Source organism: Salmo trutta, chromosome 30 (assembly GCF_901001165.1).
Source record: "Salmo trutta chromosome 30, fSalTru1.1, whole genome shotgun sequence".
In the NCBI taxonomy this organism is placed as follows: Eukaryota; Metazoa; Chordata; class Actinopteri; order Salmoniformes; family Salmonidae; genus Salmo; species Salmo trutta.
Genome location: NC_042986.1, coordinates 43,758,388 through 43,782,090, shown reverse-complemented (window position 1 = coordinate 43,782,090; position 23,703 = coordinate 43,758,388). Strand labels below are relative to the sequence as shown.

The following is a 23,703-nucleotide window of genomic DNA, read 5'->3' as shown; positions in this document are numbered from 1 at the left end:
CGTTGCCTAGCTAGAGTTGGCTCGCGTTGCCTAGCTAGAGTCGGCTCACGTTACCTAGCTAGAGTCGGCTAACGTTACCTAGCTGGAGTCGGCTCGCGTTACCTAGTTAGAGTCGGCTCGCGTTACATAGCTAGAGTCGGCTCGCGTTGCCTAGCTAGAGTCGGCTCAAGTTACCTAGCTAGAGTCGGCTAACGTTACCTAGCTAGAGTCGTCTCATGTTACCTAGCTAGAGTCGGCTCGCGTTACCTAGCTAGAGTCGGCTCGCGTTACCTAGCTAGAGTCGGCTAACGTTACCTAGCTAGAGTCGGCTGGCGTTACCTAGCTAGAGTCGGCTGGCGTTACCTAGCTAGAGTCGGATGGCGTTACCTAGCTAAAGTCTGCTGGCGTTACCTAGCTAGAGTCGGCTCGCGTTACCTAGCTAGAGTCGGTAGATGTTACCTAGCTAGAGTCGGCTGGCGTTACCTAGCTAGAGTCGGCTGGCGTTACCTAGCTAGAGTCGGCTGATGTTACCTAGCTAGAGTCGGCTCACGTTACCTAGCTAGAGTCGCCTGGCGTTACCTAGCTAGAGTCGGCTAGCGTTACCTAGCTAGAGCCGGCTGGCGTTACCTAGCTAGAGTCGGCTGGCGTTACCTAGCTAGAGTCGGCTCGCGTTACCTAGCTAGAGTCGGCTAACGTTACCTAGCTAGAGTCGGCTCGCGTTACCTAGCTAGAGTCGGCTCGCCTTACCTAGCTAGAGTCGGCTGGCGTTTCCTAGTTAGAGTCAGCTCGCGTTGCCTAGCTAGAGTCGGCTCACGTTACCTAGCTAGAGTCGGCTAACGTTACCTAGCTAGAGTCGGCTAACGTTACCTAGCTGGAGTCGGCTCGCGTTACCTAGCTAGAGTCGGCTGGCGTTGCCTAGCTAGAGTCGGCTCGCGTTGCCTAGCTAGAGTCGGCTCGCGTTGCCTAGCTAGAGTCGGCTCACGTTACCTAGCTAGAGTCGGCTAACGTTACCTAGCTAGAGTCGGCTAACGTTACCTAGCTGGAGTCGGCTCGCGTTACCTAGCTAGAGTCGGCTGGCGTTTCCTAGTTAGAGTCGGCTCGCGTTGCCTAGCTAGAGTCGGCTCGCGTTACCTAGCTAGAGTCGGCTCACGTTACCTAGCTAGAGTCGGCTAACGTTACCTAGCTGGAGTCGGCTCGCGTTACCTAGTTAGAGTCGGCTCGCGTTACATAGCTAGAGTCGGCTCGCGTTACCTAGCTAGAGTCGGCTCGCGTTGCCTAGCTAGAGTCGGCTCACGTTACCTAGCTAGAGCCGGCTAACGTTACCTAGCTAGAGTCAGCTCGCGTTATCTAGCTAGAGTCGTCTCATGTTACCTAGCTAGAGTCGGCTCGCGTTACCTAGCTAGAGTCGGCTCGCGTTACATAGCTAGAGTCGGCTAGCGTTACCTAGCTAGAGTCGGCTGGCGTTACCTAGCTAGAGTCGGCTAACGTTACCTAGCTAGAGTCGGCTCGCGTTACCTAGCTAGAGTCGGCTCGCCTTACCTAGCTAGAGTCGGCTGGCGTTTCCTAGTTAGAGTCAGCTCGCGTTGCCTAGCTAGAGTCGGCTCACGTTACCTAGCTAGAGTCGGCTAACGTTACCTAGCTAGAGTCGGCTAACGTTACCTAGCTGGAGTCGGCTCGCGTTACCTAGCTAGAGTCGGCTGGCGTTTCCTAGTTAGAGTCGGCTCGCGTTGCCTAGCTAGAGTCGGCTCGCGTTGCCTAGCTAGAGTCGGCTCACGTTACCTAGCTAGAGTCGGCTAACGTTACCTAGCTAGAGTCGGCTAACGTTACCTAGCTGGAGTCGGCTCGCGTTACCTAGCTAGAGTCGGCTGGCGTTTCCTAGTTAGAGTCGGCTCGCGTTGCCTAGCTAGAGTCGGCTCGCGTTACCTAGCTAGAGTCGGCTCACGTTACCTAGCTAGAGTCGGCTAACGTTACCTAGCTGGAGTCGGCTCGCGTTACCTAGTTAGAGTCGGCTCGCGTTACATAGCTAGAGTCGGCTCGCGTTACCTAGCTAGAGTCGGCTCGCGTTGCCTAGCTAGAGTCGGCTCACGTTACCTAGCTAGAGCCGGCTAACGTTACCTAGCTAGAGTCAGCTCGCGTTATCTAGCTAGAGTCGTCTCATGTTACCTAGCTAGAGTCGGCTCGCGTTACCTAGCTAGAGTCGGCTCGCGTTACATAGCTAGAGTCGGCTAGCGTTACCTAGCTAGAGTCGGCTGGCGTTACCTAGCTAGAGTCGGCTGGCGTTACCTAGCTAGAGTCGGATGGCGTTACCTAGCTAAAGTCTGCTGGCGTTACCTAGCTAGAGTCGGCTCGCGTTACCTAGCTAGAGTCGGTAGATGTTACCTAGCTAGAGTCGGCTGGCGTTACCTAGCTAGAGTCGGCTGGCGTTACCTAGCTAGAGTCGGCTGATGTTACCTAGCTAGAGTCGGCTCGCGTTACCTAGCTAGAGTCGGCTCGCGTTACCTAGCTAGAGTCGGCTGATGTTACCTAGCTAGAGTCGGCTGGCGTTACCTAGCTAGAGTCGGCTGGCGTTACCTAGCTAGAGTCGGCTGGCGTTACCTAGCTAGAGTCGGCTGGCGTTACCTAGCTAGAGTCGGCTGGCGTTACCTAGCTAGAGTCGGCTCATGTTACCTCAATAAGTAGCTACCATCAGAGTCAGTACTAGTAAGAAAAGACTTGCGGCATTAAACAAGATACTCTTTGAAGAGGTAGGTTTTCAGATGTTTTCCGGACACTACAACCAAAGATGCTGGATAAATTAAGATAGTTCACTCAGGCCCCTTTAGCATTGAAAAAAAAATAGTCACTTAAGGGGGTGGCTCCCCCAAAGACAATATGATAGCAGCTGGATCTGGTCTACTTAGTTCATAGATTTTTATTGAAACAGAGAAATAAAAAGAAGGAGTTGGATGTCTCACTTCCTCTTCCATCTCTGACTAGAACACTTTATATTCTGTAATTCCGTACATTTTGTAATGGTATATTCGAGGAGCTTCGCATGGAGATACACATATCTCAGTAATGTAACACAAATGTTTTCCTTCCCTCCAGTGCACTACTGTCCTATGGGCCCCTGTAAAGAAATGTAGGGAATAGGTGCCATTTGGCACACAACCCTCCTCACAGTGCTGGCCCACAATGCACTGCACATGGCATTCCCTCTGGGACCAGTAACCAATCAGCAGTCAGAACATGTCCTACTGCGTTGCCTTCGGACATTACACACACACACACACCTCCTGCGTTAGGAGAAGCTGGGGTTATTCGTTCCCCTTCTGTTACCCCTTCCGCCCCGGGGTAAGACGCCTCCGCGCTAGATAGAAACATAAACCACCGCGATGTGGACACGTGATCCACCCCTGCGGCCATATTATCCCCCTCCTACCCAGGATGCACAGCTTGTGTCCAAAACACTGACAGACTGCTCTACACATGCCACAGACACATCAATACAATCACTATTTACATACACATCAACATTAGGGAGACCTGGCTGGGAATATCTTACAATGAAAACCACTAGGAACGTTTTTCAGTTGGAATTACATGGGGGCTAGGGGAGGCTGGGCACCCCACCCCCACAACCAATCAGGCACCCCACCCCCACAACCAATCAGGCATCCCACCCCCACAACCAATCAGGCACCCCACCCCCACAACCAATCAGGCACCCCACCCCCACAACCAATCAGGCACCCCACCCCCACAACCAATCAGGCACCCCAGACCCACAACCAATCAGGCACCCCAGACCCACAACCAATCAGGCACCCCACCCCAACAACCAATCAGGCACCCCACCCCCACAACCAATCAGGCACCCCACCCCCACAACCAATCAGGCACCCCACCCCCACAACCAATCAGGCACCCCACCCCAACAACCAATCAGGCACCCCACCCCAACAACCAATCAGGCACCCCCCACAACCAATCAGGCACCCCCACAACCAATCAGGCACCCCACCCCCACAACCAATCAGGCCCCCCACCCCCACAACCAATCAGGCATCCCACCCCACAACCAATCAGGCCCCCCACCCCACAACCAATCAGGCACCCCACCCCACAACCAATCAGGCATCCCACCCCACAACCAATCAGGCACCCCACCCCAACAACCAATCAGGCACCCCACCCCAACAACCAATCAGGCACCCCACCCCCACAACCAATCAGGCACCCCACCCCCACAACCAATCAGGCACCCCACCCCAACAACCAATCAGGCACCCCACCCCAACAACCAATCAGGCACCCCACCCCAACAACCAATCAGGCACCCCCACAACCAATCAGGCACCCCCACAACCAATCAGGCACCCCACCCCCACAACCAATCAGGCCCCCCACCCCACAACCAATCAGGCACCCCACCCCCACAACCAATCAGGCATCCCACCCCAACAACCAATCAGGCCCCCCACCCCACAACCAATCAGGCATCCCACCCCACAACCAATCAGGCACCCCACCCCAACAACCAATCAGGCACCCCACCCCAACAACCAATCAGGCACCCCACCCCCACAACCAATCAGGCCCCCCACCCCAACAACCAATCGGGCACCCCACCCCAACAACCAATCAGGCACCCCACCCCAACAACCAATCAGGCACCCCACCCCCACAACCAATCAGGCACCCCACTCCCACAACCAATCAGCACCCCACCCCCACAACCAATCAGGCACCCCACCCCACAACCAATCAGGCCCCCCACCCCACAACCAATCAGGCACCCCACCCCACAACCAATCAGGCATCCCACCCCACAACCAATCAGGCACCCCACCCCAACAACCAATCAGGCACCCCACCCCAACAACCAATCAGGCACCCCACCCCCACAACCAATCAGGCACCCCACCCCCATAACCAATCAGGCACCCCACCCCAACAACCAATCAGGCACCCCACCCCAACAACCAATCAGGCACCCCACCCCAACAACCAATCAGGCACCCCCACAACCAATCAGGCACCCCCACAACCAATCAGGCACCCCACCCCCACAACCAATCAGGCCCCCCACCCCACAACCAATCAGGCACCCCACCCCCACAACCAATCAGGCATCCCACCCCAACAACCAATCAGGCCCCCCACCCCACAACCAATCAGGCATCCCACCCCACAACCAATCAGGCACCCCACCCCAACAACCAATCAGGCACCCCACCCCAACAACCAATCAGGCACCCCACCCCCACAACCAATCAGGCCCCCCACCCCAACAACCAATCGGGCACCCCACCCCAACAACCAATCAGGCACCCCACCCCAACAACCAATCAGGCACCCCACCCCCACAACCAATCAGGCACCCCACTCCCACAACCAATCAGCACCCCACCCCCACAACCAATCAGGCACCCCACCCCCACAACCAATCAGGCATCCCACCCCAACAACCAATCAGGCACCCCACCCCCACAACCAATCAGGCACCCCACCCCCACAACCAATCAGGCCCCCCACCCCAACAACCAATCAGGCACCCCACAACCAATCAGGCACCCCATCCCCACAACCAATCAGGCACCCCACAACCAATCAGGCACCCCACCCCAACAACCAATCAGGCATCCAACCCCAACAACCAATCAGGCACCCCACCCCCACAACCAATCAGGCACCCCACCCCCTACAACCAATCAGGCACCCCACAACCAATCAGGCACCCCACCCCCACAACCAATCAGGCATCCAACCCCAACAACCAATCAGGCAACCCACCCCAACAACCAATCAGGCACCCCACCCCCACAAACAATCAGGCACCCCACCCCCACAACCAATCAGGCATCCCACCCCCTACAACCAATCAGGCACCCCACCCCCACAACCAATCAGGCACCCCACCCCAACAACCAATCAGGCACCCCACCCCCACAACCAATCAGGCACCCCATCCCCACAACCAATCAGGCATCCCACCCCAACAACCAATCAGGCATCCAACCCCAACAACCAATCAGGCAACCCACCCCAACAACCAATCAGGCACCCCACCCCCACAAACAATCAGGCACCCCACCCCCACAACCAATCAGGCACCCCACCCCAACAACCAATCAGGCACCCCACCCCCACAACCAATCAGGCATCCCACCCCCACAACCAATCAGGCACCCCACCCCAACAACCAATCAGGCACCCCACCCCCATAATCATGTTTCAGGAGGGCGTTCTGAACAGACCTAGGTGTCTCAGGAAGGCGTTCTGAACAGACCTAGGTGTCTCAGGTGTGAGGGCGTTCTGAACAGACCTAGGTGTCTCAGGTGGGAGGGCGTCCTGAACAGACCTAGGTGTCTCAGGAAGGCGTTCTGAACAGACCTAGATGTTTCAGGTGGGAAGGCGTCCTGAACAGACTTAGGTGTCTCAGGAAGGCGTTCTGAACAGACCTAGGTGTCTCAGGTGGGAGGGCGTCCTGAACAGACCTAGGTGTCTCAGGTGGGAGGGCGTTCTGAACAGGCCTAGGTGTCTCAGGAAGGCGTTCTGAACAGACCTAGGTGTCTCAGGTGGGAGGGCGTTCTGAACAGACCTAGGTGTCTCAGGTGGGAAGGCGTTCTGAACAGACCTAGGTGTCTCAGGTGGGAGGGCGTTCTGAACAGACCTAGGTGTCTCAGGTGGGAGGGCGTCCTGAACAGACCTAGGTGTCTCAGGTGGGAAGGCGTTCTGAACAGACCTAGGTGTCTCAGGAAGGCGTTCTGAACAGGCCTAGGTGTCTCAGGTGGGAGGGCGTCCTGAACAGACCTAGGTGTCTCAGGTGGGTGGGCGTCCTGAACAGACCTAGGTGTCTCAGGTGGGTGTTCTGAACAGAGAACAGAAGTCTCTTCTCTTCAACAGAAAACCTTCACCACTGTGTAACACTCTGTGTCTATGTCCCAAATGACACCAGCCTATTCCTTTAATAGGGCGCTACTTTAGACCAGTGTCCATAGGGCTCTGCGTGTGATTAGGGAGTGTCTCGTTAGTGTGTGTGTGTGTGTGTGTGTGTGTGTGTGTGTGTGTGTGTGTGTGTGTGTGTGTGTGTGTGTGTGTGTGTGTGTGTGTGTGTGTGTGTGTGTGTGTGTGTGTAAGGAATCTACCCTGAGGACTGGCAGGCAGCACTAGGCATTGTGGGGATGAGCAGGATCTGGTTTCATCAATAATTCACATTAGCAACATGTTTCATGCTAATTAACTCTCTGTGGAACTGCCTGGTGGAACAGTGGTAGTGTTTAACACAGTACTAATGAAGAGTCTAGCTCTGGGGTGGGCAGCCGGTGTGGGCCCAGGTTTCTAATGTAGCTGAAAGTAGGGGTGGGAAATCTTTCCTGCCAAGGGCTGTTCCACACACGCCTTTTATCCAAACCATTGGACTCTACTACACCGCCCCCCCCCCCTACACACACACATACACTGCTGCTGCTCCACATACACTGCATATAGACATGTTATTACCTGGTACTTCCTGTATATAGCCATGTTATTAACTGGTACTTCCTGTATATAGCCATGTTATTACCTGGTACTTCCTGTTATTAGGGGAGCCCGTCTATATCAGGGTGGCCGTCTATATCAGGGGGGCCCGTCTATATTAGGGGGCCCGTCTATATCAGGGGGGCCCAATCCCCCTGTTGAAAGTCTATATCAGGGGGGCCCGTCTATATCAGGGGGGCCCTTCTATATCAGGGGGGCCCAATCCCCCTGTTGAAAGTCTATATCAGGGGGGCCCGTCTATATCAGGGGGGCCCAATCCGCCTGTTGAAAGTCTATATCAGGGGGGCCGGTCTATATCAGGGGGGCCCGTCTATATCAGGGGGGCCCAATCCCCCTGTTGAAAGTCTATATCAGAGGGCCCGTCTATATCAGGGGGGCCCGTCTATATCAGGGGGGCCCGTCTATATCAGGGGGGCCGTCTATATTTACATTTACATTTACATTTAAGTCATTTAGCAGACGCCCTCATCCAGAGCGACTTACAAATTGGTGCGTTCACCTTATGATATCCAGTTGAACAACCACTTTACAATAGTGCATCATCAGGGGGCCCGTCTATATCAGGGGGGCCGTCTATATCAGGGGGGCCGTCTATATCAGGGGGGGCCGTCTATATCAGGGGGGGCCGTCTATATCAGGGGGGCCCGTCTATATCAGGGGGGCCCGTCTATATCAGGGGGCCCGTCTATATCAGGGGGGCCTGTCTATATCAGGGGGCCGTCTATATCAGGGGGGCCGTCTATATCAGGGGGCCCGTCTATATCAGGGGCCCGTCTATATCAGGGGCCCGTCTATATCAGGGGGCCCGTCTATATCAGGGGGGCCGTCTATATCAGGGGGGCCGTCTATATCAGGGGGGCCGTCTATATTAGGGGGCCCGTCTATATCAGGGGGGCCCAATCCCCCTGTTGAAAGTCTATATCAGGGGGGCCCATCTATATCAGGGGGCCCAATCCGCCTGTTGAAAGTCTATATCAGGGGGGCCCGTCTATATCAGGGGGGCCCAATCCCCCTGTTGAAAGTCTATATCAAGGGGGCCCATCTATATCAGGGGGCCCAATCCGCCTGTTGAAAGTCTATATCAGGGGGCCGTCTATATCAGGGGGGCCCGTCTATATCAGGGGAGCCCGTCTATATCAGGGGGCCCGTCTATATCAGGGGGGCCTGTCTATATCAGGGGGGCCCGTCTATATCAGGGGGCCCGTCTATATCAGGGGGGCCCAATCCGCCTGTTGACTCTGTTATGTAGTCACAGTTATGTAGTGTTTTTATGAATATTTTTACCTTTTTTTATATATATATATATATATATATATATATATATATATATATATATATATATATATATATATAGCTAGCAACAACAGGGTAAACACATTTTGTGCCTTTGGAAATTGTTCATACCCCTTGAAAAATTACATATTTTTTTGTGTTACTGCCTGAATTCAAAATGTATTAAATAAAACATCACCCACCCACACAACAACCCATAATGAGAACGTGAAAACATGATTTTTTCCCCCAAAATGTATTGAAAATGAAATACAGACCAATCTAATTTTCATCTAAGTATTCACACCCCTGAGACAATACATGTTAGATTCATCTTTTGTCAGCGATTACAGCTGTGAGTCCGTCTGGGTAACTCTGAGAGCTTCGCACACCTGGACTGTACAATATTTGCACATTATTCTTTTAAAGAATTATTCAAGCTCTGTCAAGTTGGTTGTTGATCATTGCTAAAGAGTCATTTACAAGTCTTTGCCATATATTTTCAAGTAGATTTAAGTCAAAACTGTAACTAGGCTACTAAGGAACAATGTCTACTTGGTAAGCAACTCCAGTGTATATTTGGCCTTGTGTTTTAGGTTATTGTCCTGCTGAAAGGTGCATTTTTCTCCCAGCATCTGTTGGAAAGGTGACTGAACCAAGTTTTCCTCTAGGAGTTTGCCTGTGCTTAGCTCTATTCCGTTTCTATTTATCCTAAAACACTCTCTAGTCCTTGCCAAAGACAAGCATACCCATAACATGATGCAGCCACCCCCATGCTCACCACCATGCTCTCTAATCCTTAATGATGACAAGCATACCCATAACATGATGCAGCCATCACCATGCTCTCTAATCCTTAATGATGACAAGCATACCCATAACATGATGCAGACACCACCATGCTCTCTAATCCTTAATGATGACAAGCATACCCATAACATGATGCAGCCACCACCATGCTCTCCAATCCTTAATGATGACAAGCATACCCATAACATGATGCAGCCACCACCATGCTCTCTAATCCTTAACGATGACAAGCATTCCCATAACATGATGCAGCCACCACCATGATTGAAAATATGAAGAGTGGTACTCAGTGATGTGCTCTGTTGCATAAAGTTAATATGGCACATTTTTTGGCACTTTTACTTTAGTGTTTTGGAATATTTATATTCTGTACAGGCTTACTTCTTTCCACTGAGTATGGATTAACGATGATGTTGATCCATACTCCATTTTCTCTTATCACAGCCATTCAACTAACTAGTCACCGTAAAGCATCTGTAGCCTGTGTCTTTGTAGTGACTGAGTGTATTGATACACCATCCACAGTGTAATTAATAACTCCATCATGAGCAATGCTTTTTTTAAATTTTAAATTCAGGCTGTAATGCAACAAAATGTGGAAAAGGTCAAGGGGTGTGAATACTTTCTGAAGGCGCTGTACATACACGAGTCATAATATCTTATTTCTAATGATGTCAACTTTATTTCCTAACTCCCAATATTGCAAATGGAGAACGTGGGACGGAGAACGTGTAGTGGAGAACGTGTAATGGAGAACGTGTAATGGAGAACGTGTTATGGAGAACGTGTAATGGTGTAATGGAGAACGTGTAATGGAGGACGTGTAATGGTGTAATGGAGAACGTGTAATGGTGTAATGGAGAACGTGTAATGGTGTAATGGAGAACGTGACATAAGCTTTAAAAAAAAGCACCCGGCAGCCGCTGGCTGCTGATAATCTGATAAGCTTTGTTGACTTGGACATAATGTTTTTGCCAACACATGGCTAACCTTTAACCAACTAAACAGCTGTTCTGATAGGCTACGTTAGACTTTACACTTCATCATCCAATTATAATGTGGGGAGGTAACACATCATTTAAAACTAATCTACCAAATTTATTCATTTCACCTTGCCTTTATAATCACCTGAAAATAAGACGTGAAAAAAATGTAAATAGTTTGCTAACATACGATGGGAGTCCCTGGGTTGCCTGGGAGGAGACCCCTGATCTGGTGTATCATGTGCAGCAGTGGAGGCTCCTCACAGGAGGAAGGGGAGGACCAGCCTCCTCAGTGAATTTCATAAATATACAAATTGCGAAACATTTAAAGTTATCCTTTTTATATAAAACAATACTAAATATAGTCACGTCACCAAATAATTTATTAAAAACACACTGTTTTGTAATGAAGGTCTACAGTAGCCTCAACAGCACTCTGTAGGGTAGCACCATGGTGTAGCCGGAGGACAGCTAGCTTCCGTCCTCCTCTGGGTACATTGACTTCAATACAAAACCTAGGAGTCCCATGGTTCTCACCCCCTTCCATAGACTTACCCAGTAATTATGACAACTTCTGGAGGATGTCCTCTAACCTATCAGAGGTCTTGCAGCATGAACTGAAATGTTGTCCACCCAATCACAGGATCAGAGAATGAATCTAGTGCTGAAAGCATAAGCTACAGCTAGCTAGCACTGCAGTGTATAAAATGTGGTGAGTAGTTGACTCAAAGAGAGAGAAAGACAATAGTTGAACAGTTTTTTAATTAATTTCTTCCAAAAGGAAGGAGAAGCAGAGAAATAGAGAGTTTCACTTACTTAGCTAGCAAATGCAGCTAGCTAGTTTAGCCTACAGAAACACCCCGCCACTGATGTGCAGCCTCACATTCTTGTCCCCCAGCAATGCGATGGTGTGTGTGCCTCTGTGTGTGTGTCTCTCATTACTGTGTGTGTGTGCCTCTGTGTGTGCCTGTGTGTGTGTGTCTCTCATTACTGTGTGTGTGTGTGTGTGTATACACCTTGTGCAGCCATCCGTTCTTGTCCCCGAGCAGAGCGATGGTGTGACCGGCCTCGGTAGTGGTGGTGACTGCGGTGAGTTGAGTGTCAGTGGTCAGAGATGGTGTGGCAGACAGAGGAACAGCGGAGGCGATGGGGCTGGGGGTGTGTTCCCCTCCACACGGGTACTTCTTTAATGAATCCTAAAGAAAAGAAGAGTCAGAGGTGGTGATTGGTTGATTGGACAATTAAAAATGCATAATGCATATAAAAGTTTGCCATGATTGGTTGATTGAAAATACATATAAAAGCGATCCGGCAAAAATACAACATTAAGATACATCGCTGTATTCTGTATCAGAAAGACAACATTACAATAGATCGCTGTATTCTGTATCAGAAATACAACATTACAATAGATCGCTGTATTCTGTATCAGAAAGACAACATTACAATAGATCGCTGTATTCTGTATCAGAAAGACAACATTACAATAGATCGCTGTATTCTGTATCAGAAATACAACATTACAATAGATCGCTGTATTCTGTATCAGAAAGACAACATTACAATAGATCGCTGTATTTTGTATCAGAAAGACAACATTACGATAGATCGCTGTATTCTGTATCAGAAAGACAACATTACAATAGATCGCTGTATTCTGTATCAGAAAGACAACATTACGATAGATCGCTGTATTCTGTATCAGAAAGACAACATTACGATAGATCGCTGTATTCTGTATCAGAAAGACAACATTACAATAGATTGCTGTATTCTGTATCAGAAAGACAACATTACGATACATTGCTGTATTCTGTATCAGAAAGACAACATTACGATACATCGCTGTATTCTGTATCAGAAAGACAACATTACGATACATCGCTGTATTCTGTATCAGAAAGACAACATTACGATACATCGCTGTATTCTGTCATGACTCTCCTGGTCGAGGATCAAAGGCCTTAGATCAGCTTGCTAAATAGCTGACAACAACCTGACCCTCTTACCCACAGAAGGAGAGGAATAGGGGGGGAAGGGCGTGGGGGTGCGGTTTTGACATCTTAACACTCGGTCGTAAATTAAAGCAGGAGGGGGAATCTCTCCCTTTGCTCCTCAGTATTGGGAAAGGAATGTCTTTGTTACAGAAACATTGTTCTGCCCAAAACTATAAACACCGAAAGAGAGAACTGTCAAACAATATTTCTAAGATGTGAATGTTTAAAGAACGGTCCGTGGAGATCTGAAGAATAATCCTGTCATATTGTTTATTATTTTGTGACGTTATTAAAAACTGTATGAACCACATACTTTAACTTAGGAGGGAAATACATTCAAATCAAAATGTTACTTGTCAAATGCTGAATACAACAGGTGTAGACCTTACAGTGAAATGCTGAATACAACAGGTGTAGACCTTACAGTGAAATGCTGAATACAACAGGTGTAGTAGACCTTACAGTGAAATGCTGAATACAACAGGTGTAGTAGACCTCACAGTGAAATGCTGAATACAACAGGTGTAGTAGACCGCACAGTGAAATGCTGAATACAACAGGTGTAGTAGACCTTACAGTGAAATGCTGAATACAACAGGTGTAGACCTCACAGTGAAATGCTGAATACAACAGGTGTAGTAGACCTCACAGTGAAATGCTGAATACAACAGGTGTAGTAGACCTTACAGTGAAATGCTGAATACAACAGGTGTAGTAGACCTTACAGTGAAATGCTGAATACAACAGGTGTAGTAGACCTTACAGTGAAATGCTGAATACAACAGGTGTAATAGACCTTACAGTGAAATGCTGAATACAACAGGTGTAGTAGACCTTACAGTGAAATGCTGAATACAACAGGTGTAGACCTTACAGTGAAATGCTGAATACAACAGGTGTAGACCTTACAGTGAAATGCTGAATACAACAGGTGTAGTAGACCTTACAGTGAAATGCTTACTTACAGACCCTTAACCAACAATGCAGTTTTAAGAAAAATACCTAAAACGTCTGGGTAGCCATTTGATTATCTGTTAAGGAGTCTTATGACCTGGGTGTAGAACTATCAAGAAGCCTTTTGGACCTACACTTGGTACTCCGGTACCGCTTGCTGTGCGTTAGCAGAGAGAACAGTCTATGACTAGGGCGGCTGGAATCTTTGACAATTTTTAGGGCCATCACAAGGTGAAGAAGATAAATACTGTAACTTAGGAAAGAAACACATTTACGAGGTGAAGAAGACAAAGACTAGACCAGAACATTTGACAGTCTGCAGCTGTGCATGTAAAGGGATCTAGAACTTGACTCCTCTACCCGAGAAAGGAAGGAGAAGATCCCATCTCAGACAATCATTGGTGCATTTTGAAGAAACATCCACAACCAGAGAAGCTCTACAACTAAGAAGGCGACCTCTGGTGGACAAGCCGAGCCTGACACCGAAGCCGAGCCTCACACTGAAGCCGAGCCTGATACCGAGCCTGACACCGAGCCTGACACCGAGCCTGACGCCGAGCCTGACACCGAGCCTGACACCGAGCCTGACACCGAGCCGAGCCTGACGCCGAAGCCGAGCCTGACACCGAAGCCGAGCCTGACACCGAAGCCGAGCCTGACACCGAAGCCGAGCCTCACACCGAAGCTGAGCCTCACACCGAAGCTGAGCCTGACACCGAAGCTGAGCCTGACACCGAAGCCGAGCCTGACACCGAGCCTGACACCGAAGCCGAGCCTCACACCGAAGCCGAGCCTCACACCGAAGCTGAGCCTGACACCGAAGCCGAGCCTGACACCGAAGCCGAGCCTGACACCGAAGCCGAGCCTGACACCGAAGCCGAGCCTGACACCGAAGCTGACACCGAAGCGTGAACTACAACTACCCCGTCCCCATAGAAGGGTTGATTGGTTCAACAGAGAGAGGACAAACAAAGACATTATACGTAAAGACATCACATTTCTTACCCAGATGGAGGGGGGGTGTTTCATGTGCAAAGTATTATTATTACTATGAGGATAGTTTCCAAATGTAACCAAGTGTTGTCTCTCTCTGTCTCTCCCCTCTTTTTGTCTTTCCCCAACCCCCTTTCCATTGTTTAACAAGCAGGCATATCTTGTCAGTCCACTAGGGACTTTTATCTCATGGAAGTGTGTATGGCTATTCTGTGTTGTTATTTAGTTAGTTAATGAATAAATAAATTGGTGTAGTACTGAATGATCACAAAGGGCTGGGGTTCTTACGGATTTAAGAGGTCTGCGACGTTCAGAATGAGACAGATATGAGGTAATGATTAATAAGTGACTTATTGATGTAAGAGATATATTTTGTGTCAGTTGATAGTGTTACGCAGATGGTCAGTTGATTGATAGTGTTATGCAGATGGTCAGTTGATTGATAGTGTTATGCAGATGGTCAGTTGATTGATAGTGTTATGCAGATGGTCAGTTGATTGATAGTGTTATGCAGATGGTCAGTTGATCGTGTTATGCAGATGGTCCGTTGATTGATAGTGTTTTGCAGATGGTCAGTTGATTGATAGTGTTATGCAGATGGTCCGTTGATTGACTACTTTCAACTTTTTATTAGTGCAGTAGTAGTTCCAGCCCTCCAAAACGCCACCCTAGGGCGGTATACTGTATACCAGAGTATTTGGAAAAAGCCACAGGGTGTTTTTTCAGTTGTCTGTATAGTTGTGAATATTTGTAGCTACTTTTTAAGTAAATGCCTGCAGTCAACTTGTGTGCAGTACGTTAGAAGATAGGTGAAATTAAATGTTATTTGTCACATTATTATGAAGTTTACGGTAATCCCCAGTCACATGTCACTGTGGCGTTTGTTTACAAGCACACAGTGACCAGAGAACCTTGTGATTCACTCACTGTCGTGCAGCATGCACCAGATGATCAAATTGTAGTATGGAATTCACAACTAAATGTTTGCCAGCTAGATATCTTATAACTATAACTGTGTGATAGATGCTCTGCAGTTTGTTAATTTAGTAGCTAGTTAGCTACCTAGCTAAGTGGTTAGCTTCTTCCAAAATCAAGCATTTGCTTGGTAACAGCAGAGAATCCCCCTCCTTGATCAAGAGCTGGCTAATATTCGTTTTGTTCGTACATCAAACCGTGATTAGCATTTTTTTAGTTACTTGTATATAGTTTAGGTCAGAAACTGTACAAAAACGTTCGCAATGTGCTTGTTAGCATTTAGTTAGCATTCTCTATGCGATTTTACATGTACTTGTTAGCATTGCTAACCTTCGGGCATGTCCAGAGATCAGTAAAAAAAAAAAACAGGGACAGGATATGGGCCAGGGAAACTCAGCCAGGTGCAGGATTGAGTAAAATTTATTCACCTTACCAACCCCGGCCTTAGACATCAAAATTAAAACTAAAAAAGAGAATAAAAAAACAAAAAAAACACAGTCATACCATTTGAGTTCCACACCCTGTTCCGAGACAGAAAAGGACTCGCTAAACAAACAACTCATCCATGTGTTTAAAGTGTCAAATGAGAAAAGCTGTGAAATGGAGAGTTGAAAATCAAAGAGAAGAGAGGGCCAGAAAAGTCATGTTTGGGAAAGATTGTGCTCTGTGCAGGCCAGTCAAGTTCTTCCACGTCGATCTCGACAAACCATTTCTGTATGGACTTCACTTTGTGCACGGGGGCATTGTCATGCTGAAACAACAAATGGCCTTCCACAAACTGTTGCCATAAAGTCGGAAAGCACAGAATCGTCTAGAATGTCATTGTATGCTGTAGTTTTAAGATTTCCCTTCACTTGGAACCAAGTTATGGAAATCTGCTTTTTAACTGCCTCTCCTGAAAGGTGGAGATCCTTCGCTAACTTGACGACTATCGATCCATATCAACACTGTCTGTACTGTCTAAAGGTACTGGAGTCCTTAGTTAGTAGGCAGCTAAAGGTTTACTTCCAAGAAAACAACATCTTAAATGGAATGCAATCAGGGTTTAGGTCTGGCCACAGCACTGTTTCAGCAACACTGAAGGGTTTAAATGACATCCACTGTGCTCTTGATAAGAAGTTACATTGTGTTGTCTGTCCTTATTGATTTGTCGAAAGGCTTTTGACACCGTGGACCATGCTGTGTTAGTGCAAATGTTGTGGAATTACTGGGTCATGCTCTAGATTGGTTTATAAATTACCTATCAAATCGTACACAATATATAAATGGCGGATGGTTGTAAATCTGAGTCCATAGAAGTGTGCTCAGGTGTTCCGCAAGGTTCTATTTTGGGCCCACTGTTGTTCATTTTGTATATCAACAACATTTGGGGATCTTATTGAAACAGCGGATGTTCATTTTTATGCAGATGATACTGTTCTTTATTCAAGTTTTTAGAAGTTTATCTTTAGCTTTTGAAAATGCCCAAAGAGCATTTAACATCATACAACAGAATCTGTATGATTTAAAGCTGGTTCTAAATTCAGGGAAAAACAAAATGCATGGTGTTTTCAAATGCCAGGCATGTTAACAAATCATGTCATTGCTACATTGGCTGGACATACTATAGAGCAAGTTAAAGTGTATAAATATTTGGGTGTGTGGGTTAATGATAAGCTGAGCTTCACTGTGCCTCTAGAGAACTTGATAAGGAAGCTCAAGCTGAAAATAGGATTTTATTACCGGCATAAGGCTTGTTTTTCTCTGGAGGCCAGGAAGGAGTTGGTACAATGTACATTACTGGCGGTTTTAGATTTTTAGTGATGTTATTAAATATATGCAGGCCTCAACCACTACCCTGAGAGCACTTGATGCAGTGTATCATGCAGCCCTCAGGTTCATTACAGATCAAACACGTCTAACACATCGTCATTGACCTTGCGTAGGCTTAAACACTGGGCCTACACACTGAGCTGCTGTGTGTGTGTGTGTGTGTGTGTGTGTGTGTGTGTGTGTGTCTCTAGTTACCTTGGGCAGGCGAAGACATTTGGACGACACCTCATACTCTATGTATGCCTCCTCCTGTCCCTTCCTTCCTCTTCCTCCCTCTGTATAACACAGCTCCTGGGCCCTCTGCAGAGCCGCATCCAGCTCTGACATCCCGTAAACACACAGCGCCGAGCGACCCGTCGCCGTGGGCGTCGACGCCTGCCCCGCCGCCATGGCAACGAACAGCGCCGGCCGCCCCTGGTGTTCGGCGAGGGTAGCCCCCTGGGCGAGGTTATACCCCCCGGAACATTCCAACGGAACCTCCACGTAAGAGTAGAAGCTCCGGTCCACGGCGCAGAGACGTGAAACGTAAGTCCGGTACTCCTTCCTGTGCCACATATCCCTCCTCGAGAACAGGAAGTAGACGTGGTCGCCATGACGATGCGCGGAGATGAAGTTGTTGTTGTACTCGGAGTAGCTCCCGACAACCAGCTTCCCTAATTCCTCGTCTTGGGAGAAGGCCTGGCGGGCGGGGGAGGAGCTGGGGGCCAAACGGCGAGTTGTGATTGGTGGGATGTCGCTGGGGCCTTTACTGGTGTAGCCACGCCCCACCAGCATAAGCCCAACACCCTTTTGGTTCAAGACCACACCCACGGTGGAGACGCGGGGATCGTTGGCGGCTACGTACTGCGTGTCCACCGGATTGGAGGTCTGGTACAGGACCTTGGACACATTACCCAGACTCCTCTTCTCACAGATACCCTGAAACAGGGTTCCACACACGATCAGGCTCCTCGGCCCAACCTCCGACCCTGCTGAGGCCAGACCCTCCTCAAGCAGAAGGATCTTATTAGTGTTGGGGGTCAGACGCGCTGTATTGCAGTCCTTGGGGACGATGGGGGGTAAACACTCGGCACTGTCCAGGTTGGGGCCAGTCTGACTGGAGGAGAGCACCTAGGATACGGTTAAGATAACACAAGAGAAGATAGGATTTTATAGAATGTGTCCCAAATGGCTCCTATTCACTTTAAAGTGCACTACTTTTGACTAGGACCCATAGAGAACACTATATAAGGGATAAAGAACACTATATAGGGAATAGGGAACACTATGTAGGGAACACTATATAGGGAACACTATATAGGGAACACTATATAGGGAACAGGGAACACTATATAGGGAACAGGGTACACTATATAGGGAACACTATATAGGGAATAGGGAACAGTATATAGGGAACACTATATAGGGAATAGGGAACACTATATAGGGAATAGGGAACACTATATAGGGAATAGGGAACACTATATAGGGAAAACTATATAGGGAACACTATATAGTGAATAGGGAACACTATATAGGGAATAGGGAACAGTATATAGGGAATAGGGAACACTATATAGGGAATAGGGAACACTATATAGGGGATAGGGAACACTATATAGGGAACACTATATAGGGAATAGGGAACACTATATAGGGAATAGGGAACACTATATAGGGAATAGGGAACACTATATAGGGAATAGGGAACACTATATAGGGAATAGGGAACACTATATAGGGAATAGGGAACAGTGTATAGGGAACACTATATAGGGAATAGGGAACACTATATAGGGAACACTATATAGGGAACACTATATAGGGAATAGGGAACACTATATAGGGAACACTATATAGGGAACACTATATAGGGAATAGGGAACACTATATAGGGAATAGGGAACACTATATAGGGAACACTATATAGGGAATAGGGAACAATATATAGGGAATACTATATAGGGAACACTATATAGGGAATAGGGAACACTATATAGGGAACACTATATAGGGAACAGGGAACAATATATAGGGAATACTATATAGGGAACACTATATAGGGAATAGGGAACACTATATAGGGAATAGGGAACACTATATAGGGAACACTATATAGGGAATAGGGAACACTATATAGGGAACACTATATAGGGAATAGGGAACACTATATAGGGAACACTATATAGGGAACAGGGAACACTATATAGGGAACACAATGTAGGGAATAGGGAACACTATATAGGGAATAGGGAACAATATATAGGGAATAGGGAACACTATATAGGGAACAGGGAACAATATATAGGGAATAGGGAACACTATATAGGGAATAGGGAACACTATATAGGGAACACTATGTAGGGAATAGGGAACACTATATAGGGAATAGGGAACACTATATAGGAAATAGGGAACACTATATAGGGAACACTATGTAGGGAATAGGGAACACTATATAGGGAATAGGGAACACTATATAGGAAATAGGGAACACTATATGGAGAATAGGGAACACTATATAGGGAACACTATATAGGGAATAGGGAACACTATATAGGGAACACTATATAGGGAATACTATATAGGGAATAGGGAATACTATATAGGGAATAGGGAACACTATATAGGGAACACTATATAGGGAATACTATATAGGGAATAGGGAACACTATATAGGGAACACTATATAGGGAATAGGGAACACTATATAGGGAACACTATATAGGGAACACTATATAGGAAATAGGGAACACTATATAGGGAACAATATATAGGGAATAGGGAACACTATATAGGGAACACTATATAGGGAATAGGGAACACTATATAGGGAATACTATATAGGGAATAGGGAACACTATATAGGGAACACTATATAGGGGATAGGGAACACTATATAGGGAATAGGGAACACTATATAGGGAATAGGGAACACTATATAGGGAATAGGGAACACTATATAGGGAATAGGGAACACTATATAGGGAACACTATATAGGGAACACTATATAGGAAATAGGGAACACTATATAGGGAATAAGGAACACTATATAGGAAATAGGGAACACTATATAGGGAACACTATATAGGGAACACTATATAGGGAACACTATATAGGGAATAGGGAACACTATATAAGGGAATAGGGAATACTATATAGGGAATAGGGAACACTATATAGGGAACACTATATAGGGAACACTATATAGGAAATAGGGAACACTATATAGGGAACACTATATAGGGAATAGGGGACACTATATAGGGAATACTATATAGGGAACACTATATAGGGAACAGGGAACACTATATAGGGAACACTATATAGGAAATAGGGAACACTATATAGGGAACACTATATAGGGAATAGGGAACACTATATAGGGAACAGGGAACACTATATAGGGAACACTATATAGGGAATAGGGAACACTATATAGGGAACACTATATAGGGAACAGGGAACACTATATAGGGAACACTATATAGGAAATAGGGAACACTATATAGGGAACACTATATAGGGAATAGGGAACAGTATATAGGGAACACTATATAGGGAATAGGGAACACTATATAGGGAATACTATATAGGGAACAGGGAACACTATATAGGGAATAGGGAACACTATATAGGGAACACTATATAGGGAATAGGGAACACTATATAGGGAATACTATATAGGGAATAGGGAACACTATATAGGGAATACTATATAGGGAACAGGGAACACTATATAGGGAATAGGGAACACTATATAGGGAATACTATATAGGGAATAGGGAACACTATATAGGGAATAGGGAACACTATATAGGGAACACTATATAGGGAATAGGGAACACTATATAGGGAATACTATATAGGGAACAGGGAACACTATATAGGGAACAGGGAACACTATATAGGGAACACTATATAGGGAATACTATATAGGGAACACTATATAGGGAATAGGGAACACTATATAGGGAATAGGGAACAGTATATAGGGAACACTATATAGGGAATAGGGAACACTATATAGGGAACAGGGAACACTATATAGGGAACAGGGAACAATATATAGGGAACACTATATAGGGAACACTATATAGGGAACACTATATAGGGAACACTATATAGGGAATAGGGAACACTATATAGGGAACACTATATAGGGAATAGGGAACACTATATAGGGAATACTATATAGGGAACAGGGAACACTATATAGGGAACAGGGAACACTATATAGGGAACAGGGAACACTATATAGGGAACACTATATAGGGAAGAGGGAACACTATATAGGGAATAGGGAACACTATATAGGGAACACTATACAGGGAATAGGGAACACTATATAGGGAACACTATATAGGGAATACTATATAGGGAATAGGGAATACTATATAGGGAATAGGGAACACTATATAGGGAATAGGGAACACTATATAGGGAATAGGGAACACTATATAGGGAACACTATATAGGGAACACTATATAGGGAATAGGGAACACTATATAGGGAACACTATATAGGGAATAGGGAACACTATATAGGGAATAGGGAACACTATATAGGGAACACTATACAGGGAATAGGGAACACTATATAGGGAACACTATATAGGGAATACTATATAGGGAATAGGGAATACTATATAGGGAATAGGGAACACTATATAGGGAATAGGGAACACTATATAGGGAATAGGGAACACTATATAGGGAACACTATATAGGGAATAGGGAACACTATATAGGGAACACTATATAGGGAATACTATATAGGGAATAGGGAACACTATATAGGGAACACTATATAGGGAATAGGGAACACTATATAGGGAACACTATATAGGGAACACTATATAGGAAATAGGGAACACTATATAGGGAACACTATATAGGGAATAGGGAACACTATATAGGGAACACTATATAGGGAATAGGGAACACTATATAGGGAATACTATATAGGGAATAGGGAACACTATATAGGGAACACTATATAGGGAATAGGGAACACTATATAGGGAATAGGGAACACTATATAGGGAATAGGGAACACTATATAGGGAATAGGGAACACTATATAGGGAACACTATATAGGGAACACTATATAGGAAATAGGGAACACTATATAGGGAATAGGGAACACTATATAGGAAATAGGGAACACTATATAGGGAACACTATATGGGGAATAGGGAACACTATATAAGGGAATAGGGAATACTATATAGGGAATAGGGAACACTATATAGGGAATAGGGAACACTATATAGGGAACACTATATAGGGAATAGGGGACACTATATAGGGAACACTATATAGGGAATAGGGGACACTATATAGGGAATACTATATAGGGAACACTATATAGGGAACAGGGAACACTATATAGGGAACACTATATAGGAAATAGGGAACACTATATAGGGAACACTATATAGGGAATAGGGAACACTATATAGGGAACAGGGAACACTATATAGGGAACACTATATAGGGAATAGGGAACACTATATAGGGAACACTATATAGGGAACAGGGAACACTATATAGGGAACACTATATAGGAAATAGGGAACACTATATAGGGAACACTATATAGGGAATAGGGAACACTATATAGGGAACACTATATAGGGAACAGGGAACACTATATAGGGAACACTATATAGGGAACACTATATAGGGAATAGGGAACACTATATAGGGAATACTATATAGGGAACAGGGAACACTATATAGGGAATAGGGAACACTATATAGGGAACACTATATAGGGAATAGGGAACACTATATAGGGAACACTATATAGGGAATACTATATAGGGAATAGGGAACACTATATAGGGAACACTATATAGGGAATAGGGAACACTATATAGGGAACACTATATAGGGAACACTATATAGGAAATAGGGAACACTATATAGGGAACACTATATAGGGAATAGGGAACACTATATAGGGAACACTATATAGGGAATAGGGAACACTATATAGGGAATACTATATAGGGAATAGGGAACACTATATAGGGAACACTATATAGGGAATAGGGAACACTATATAGGGAATAGGGAACACTATATAGGGAATAGGGAACACTATATAGGGAATAGGGAACACTATATAGGGAACACTATATAGGGAACACTATATAGGAAATAGGGAACACTATATAGGGAATAGGGAACACTATATAGGAAATAGGGAACACTATATAGGGAACACTATATAGGGAATAGGGAACACTATATAAGGGAATAGGGAATACTATATAGGGAATAGGGAACACTATATAGGGAATAGGGAACACTATATAGGGAATACTATATATGGAACACTATATAGGAAATAGGGAACACTATATAGGGAACACTATATAGGGAATAAGGGACACTATATAGGGAATACTATAT

At 46.2% G+C, this 23,703-nt stretch overlaps 1 protein-coding gene across 1 annotated transcript in view; it reads right to left on the bottom strand.

Annotated features, from left to right (window-relative positions):
- The window catches only part of LOC115168791 (plexin-B3), a 153,982-nt gene that overhangs the window by 80,946 nt on the left and 49,333 nt on the right, over positions 1-23,703 (bottom strand). Inside the window, exons 3-4 of the mRNA XM_029724347.1 lie at positions 17,495-18,409; positions 11,585-11,764 (exon numbers count right to left, since the gene is read on the bottom strand). Of these exons, the coding sequence (XP_029580207.1) occupies positions 11,585-11,764; positions 17,495-18,409 (1,095 nt within the window). The remainder of the gene's footprint in view (positions 1-11,584; positions 11,765-17,494; positions 18,410-23,703) is intronic.